At 46.1% G+C, this 6,000-nt stretch overlaps 1 protein-coding gene across 1 annotated transcript in view; it reads left to right on the top strand.

Moving 5' to 3' along the window:
* HTRA2 (HtrA serine peptidase 2) overlaps nt 1–5,691 on the top strand; it is an 88,905-nt gene extending 83,214 nt beyond the window's left edge. Inside the window, exon 8 of the mRNA XM_069632510.1 lies at nt 5,323–5,691. Coding sequence (XP_069488611.1) covers nt 5,323–5,488 — 166 coding nt within the window. The 3' untranslated portion in view covers nt 5,489–5,691. The remainder of the gene's footprint in view (nt 1–5,322) is intronic.
* The last annotated feature ends 309 nt before the right edge of the window (nt 5,692–6,000 follow it).

Consider the following 6,000-nt stretch of genomic DNA (forward strand, 5'->3'; position numbering starts at 1 on the left):
TTTATTTATTTTTATTTATAAGGTGCCAGTCAAAGGCCCAGAGGCATAGTGGCGCCAACAAAGACATACGAAACAAAAAGAGACAAAGGCATATGCAGTTGGTGCCAGAGGAACACGGGTGTCTAGGGGGGGTGAGTATTTGGTCAGAAAGAGTTGCAGATAGAGTGGTGCCCGGCCCCAGACAGCCTTGTGGATGATGCAGAGGGATTTGAATTTAATCTGTGAAACAACCAGGAGCCAGTGAAGACTTTTTAGGGCAGGAGAGATGCGGTCCCTGGGCTTGAGGCCAAGGATAAGTCTCGCTGCTCTATTCTGGATTAGCTGGAGGGGTCGCAGAGCCTGTTAATAGTCAAGCCTGGAGATAACCATAGCCCGGGTAACATTGAGTCTCTGGAGGAAGGTGAGGAAAGGCAGAATTCCTTTCAGATGGAAGAACTGAAAGTGGGACTTCTTGACAATGTCCTGAGTATGATGGCTGAAGGAGAGCGAGGAGTCGAAGATGACTCGGAGATTCCTGGCCTTCAAGGAGGAAGCAGGGGGAGGACCCATGGAGGAAGGCCAGAGAGAAGGGGAGAAGTGGGGTGCAGGGTTCCCAATAGGGAAGATCTGTTTTGCTGGCATTGAAGCATTAGAGGTGCATCAGGCCTGGATGGCAGAGAGGCAGTCTGGGATGAAGGAGGGTGCAAGGGTGTCTGTAGGAAGTTTGAAGCAGAGTTGTCATCCGCATAGCACTGGAAGTTGGGAGAGAAGGAGGAAATGAGGCGTGCAAGCAGAGTAAAGTAGATGTTAAAGTGCCAAGGTGATAGAATGGAGACCTGGGAGGGTGCCACAGGTGGAGAAGGAAGTAGGGGAGGAGAAGGGGCCCAGTGGAAGAGCGATCGGTTAGGAAGGAGTAAAAGTAAAGTACTTACTTGTTCTAACAGTCTTCCTTAGGAACTCTGACTTTTGCTACTTAAGAACCTATCTTGACCTGCTTGTTGGACATTAGACCCTTTTGTGTTTCGCGCCTTCCCCCTGCCACAGAGAACAATCATGCTCCAAGAATAAGGGACGACTTCTAAGGTTTGGGCCTTTTGCCTAGAAAAGAGAATACATGTTTAAAAGTTGCTTACTTGCAAAAGAAGTTGGTTGGTAACCGTAACATGGAGCATGAACAGTTACAAAAGTTATTATCTTAGAAACGGTTTCGCCATTCTAACAGAAAGTAGATGTTAAGGTTATGTTACTCACCTGTGATTTGGTTATGCCTCTTCCCAAAAGTAATGTTGGTTTCACTCCACTTTTCCTGTTAGGTTAAATGTATGAGGGTCCCCCACTCAGCATCTGGGTCCCCTGTCTTGCTGTTAGCCTGTACAGAATACGTCTTCCATAAGGTTATTCTAGGTAGGTAAACCCTGAGTCATTCATAAAATGTGAAACTGGGTTTTGCTTTCCCTGGTCTCTTTTAGACAGACCCAAAGAGTCTTAGGTTTAGAACTGCCTTAAAGTTGCGGATAGTTCCTGTATAGGTTTTACTTACTTTGAGGTAGCTGTTTGCCATCCTAAAATGAGTTACAAGAGTGTTGCCTACCCTAATCTGTTTCACTGATCTCAAAAGCGCCTGTAATGGAATATTGCATTCTTGAGTTTTGCTCAGCTATCATAAGTGTGGGTTATCACAAACGTTGTTAGAGGTTTTTACTGTTCCTTGAATAAGTTTGTCACTATTCTGCGAAGTATATTGTCCAGTTGATATTACCAAGTGATTTCTTGTTGAGTGGCATGGTACAACTGCTAGGGTCTACTACCCTTATGTTACTGAAAGTAATCTTAAAAAGTAACTATTAGTTTGTCTTCTATAGAACTCAGGTTAGGTGTTCAAATAAGGTTAAATGCTTTGGTCTGTGTACCTTCAAGCATAGTATTTTGTTTTTCTATAATGTGTTTATATGATCTTTGGTAGTACTTATTTCCCCCAAGATTTATCTGTGCCTACTTGTATTAAATTAAACATTTATTTTTACAATACATCGTGTTTCTTTGGATCATAGGTATATTACTATTTAATTGTACTGATTCTACAGCCCTGTCTGCCTCCTAAGATAAGCCTGGCTGCTCTGTCTACGCAACCACAAGCTCGGTGGTACAGCCTTATACTAAGAGTGGAGTCTTGTACTGTCTCAGTGAGTGGTTTTACTAGGCCCTTAGTAGGACTTTAGAAACGCTGTCCTACAGTTGTTTCGTTACTGTAGGCATCCAACAATGGTTGTTAGTTTCACTCTCAAGTGGTATAGTGTCTTCTGTGAGCAGACTGTCTTGTAGACCTGTAACCCAGCTGTCCTCCCTGGGTCAAGGTTGGGAAGCCCCATGGTGACCTTGAGAATGTTGAATGTTAGCTTTTGACCCAACAATTTGCGCTCCTGTCGTGTCGCTCCCTTTTTTTTAGTGCATTGTTTCTTTGCATTTCCCTGGTTTCCAGCCACATTTGAAGCCGACCATCTGTCCATTATTGCTCCCACTGTTGCCTGGTTTCCAGCCATATCTGAAGCCGACCATCTGTCCATTATTGCTCCCACTGTTGCCTGGTTTCCAGCCACATCTGAAGCCGACCATCTGTCCATTATTGCTCCCTCTGTTGCCTGGTTTCCAGCCACATCTGAAGCCGACCATCTGTCCATTATTGCTCCCTCTGTTTCCTGGTTTCCAGCCACATCTGAAGCCGACCATCTGTCCATTATTGCTCCCTCTGTTGCCTGGTTTCCAGTCACATCCGAAGCCGACCATCTGTGCATTATTGCTCCCACTGTTGCCTGGTTTCCAGCCACATCCGAAGCCGACCATCTGTCCACTATTGCTCCCACTGTCGCCTGGTTTCCAGCCACATATGAAGCCGACCATCTGTCCACTATTGCTCCCTCTGTCTCCTGGTTTACAGCCACTTCTGAAGCCGACCATCTGTCCATTATTGCTCCCACTGTTGCCTGGTTTCCAGCTACATCTGAAGCCGACCATCTGTCCATTATTGCTCCCACTGTTGCCTGGTTTCCAGCTACATCTGAAGCCGACCATCTGTCCATTATTGCTCCCACTGTTGCCTGGTTTCCAGCCACATCTGAAGCCGACCATCTGTCCATTATTGCTCCCTCTGTTGCCTGGTCTCCAGCCACATCTGAAGCCGACCATCTGTCCACTATTGCTCCCTCTGTTGCCTGGTTTCCAGCCACATCTGAAGCCGACCATCTGTCCACTATTGCTCCCACTGTTGCCTAGTTTCCAGCTACATCTGAAGCCGACCATCTGTCCACTATTGCTCCCACTGTTGCCTGGTTTCCAGCTACATCTGAAGCCGACCATCTGTCCATTATTGCTCCCTCTGTTGCCTGGTTTCCAGTCACATCCGAAGCCGACCATCTGTCCACTATTGCTCCCACTGTTGCCTGGTTTCCAGCCACATCCGAAGCCGACCATCTGTCCACTATTGCTCCCACTGTTGCCTGTTTTCCAGCCACATCTGAAGCCGACCATCTGTCCATTATTGCTCCCACTGTTGCCTAGTTTCCAGCCACATAGGAAGCCGACCATCTGTCCATTATTGCTCCCACTGTTGGTGCCAATCTTACTGCATTTACCACGTTGCCACCCCGCCATTTTCTTTTACGGTCGTGCTTGAATTCACTTCTTTGCAAATGAGACTTTCCTTTGTTATAAACATTATTTACACAACTGCTTTAAGGATTTATTTTGTCTCACAGATTCTACTGTTATTCACAGTATACTTATTTTCTTATCCAGCCAAAATGCTGTCCGCAACTGTAATTCGGCATGTAAATGGAGTTTACACATGGTTACTAATGCTTGGATGCCATCCTACAATTACCCTAGTTACTTTCTTTACAGAGAAGCTCTCGTTCCCTGATCTAATGGAACTGGCCATGTCTAAGTCCCTTGAGATCCTCCGCTCGCCTTGCTTGCTGCCCATCGCAGTTCAGACCAACATAGACGGAAGTCACTGGAATCATCTACTAACTTGTTCATCTTGGTTCTTACGATTGACCACATCTGACATGATAAAGACTAGACTACTTTCTAATCCTACATTATCTGTTGAACGTGTCTACTAGCTGCTTCTAGGAAAGTCGTAAAAGGTTTGCCTAGATTTGGATGGTATTGCCCACTCATAACCATGGAACGTGGGACGGAGTAATTCTGGCACTCATGAGGCAGCAGAAACAAAACCACCTCTGTGCTTTACTGAGGAGTGAGTGATATGTGCTAGTTGGTAAACCGGGTGCCCATTGCATGCACATTTGCTGACTTGAAAGTCCAGAAAGCAACAACTGCATGGATAGTCGCATCACTGAACTTGCTTTTCACATCTCTGTAGAGGCCATGCCCCAGCTACCCTTACCACCTGTTATCTAGACAACAACACAAATGGTCCTTAAAGTGCTGCCACCAACGCTGATTGTTTTACTACCTAGATGGACACTGAGGGTACCTTAGGCATTGTGGCTTAGGAGGTGGTGTGTCTGTAGCAGCTTTGGTGAACTCCTGCCGTGGGGCCGTAGAATCATTCTTTACCTGCCAGTGGCCTGCGTAAGGTGGTATTTCCCAAAAGCTGCAATGCATGAATGCCAAGCAGCTGGCAAGGATGGCTGGTTCACAGTTATCTAGGAACTCTTGCTAGGTAACCCAGAATACATTGCAACATCCTGCCTCAGTGTTGAGATTGAGTTTCCTTCTGTTTGGAGTACCGTGTTCTCTATAGTTTAGAGTTTGGTGAAAATCGATGAACTGCCCCTTCAGGCCCTACCAGACTCGCTTCCAAATAGTCTATCTGCCAAACTCAGAGCCTCCACCATACAGGAAGGAAACGGACTACATGAAAAGAGAATGTACATCTAGATCAGTCTGATTAGCTCTATGAAACCTGGCAGATGTGTAGTATTTAATGGGCACGTTTGGTGGGAAACCTGCCTGTTAATGTACTGCAGTGTTGGAAACTAATGATCAACACATGATCTTAGGATGACTCGGACAGGATGCACTGGATCCAGTTCATGTTGTTAGGCTTTGAAAGTAGGGCACAATGTTTATGTACTGAGGTGCAAAGCGAAGTATCCCACCCCTGGAGAGACCCCACCATGAGTGTCCCTCCTTCCCAATTCAGTCTTGATCTCTTCTCAAACCACATGAGATGTGGAACCAAAGGCTCAAATGTTTTAAATGAATGTTGGAAAGAAGGGCTTTAATGATCCTAATAGATCAGCCTGCGATATTTCTTTATTTTAATTCTGGGTTCCATTGTGGTTTCTCACTGACTCTAATCCTCCCTCCTTGCAGGGCCGGCTTGAAACCTGGGGACGTTGTGCAGGCAATCAATAGCCAGACTGTGAGAACGGCTGAAGACATCTATGATGCTGTGCGCACTCAGCAAAGCCTCACTGTGACAGTGAAACGGGGCTATGACACTCTGATGATGAACGTGACACCAGAATACGTTGAATGAAGAGGATCCAGGCCCATCGGAGAAACCAAGGCCTAGGAGAGGCTCTGGCAGGGATTAAACATTCCCGCTACGCTGCGTTGCCACCCGCTCTCCAGTTCCCAATGTTAGCTAAAAGGAAACTCCTTTTGTTTTGAGTTGAAAGCACTACTGCAGTGGGACAAGACCAGCTCCCATGGTCATCATGAACATGTTTTAAAAGAAAATATCCTCTCATGGGAGAGCAGAAGGATTTTGTTAAGTAATTCTGGATTTAAATAAACGGCTCATGCATCGTGTCGGTTCCACTTAAGCTTTCTACCTAATCAGCAATACTCCTCCTCGCATTTGCTTCTAGATCCATTGAGATCTGGTTTCCTGATAGAAGATGCCTTGCACTATAGTGTATTGGTCCGGAAACGTCTGCAGGGGGACTCCTTGCTCTCCGAAACCACGTGCAGGCTCTAATTGCAGCACTGACTGGAACGGAACAAGTTCTACACGCCACTTTGCCAATCCCCCATCGTGCACCTTAA

This window comes from Ambystoma mexicanum, chromosome 6q (genome assembly GCF_040938575.1).
Source record: "Ambystoma mexicanum isolate Mex_15411 chromosome 6q, UKY_AmexF1_1, whole genome shotgun sequence".
Classification (NCBI taxonomy): domain Eukaryota; kingdom Metazoa; phylum Chordata; class Amphibia; order Caudata; family Ambystomatidae; genus Ambystoma; species Ambystoma mexicanum.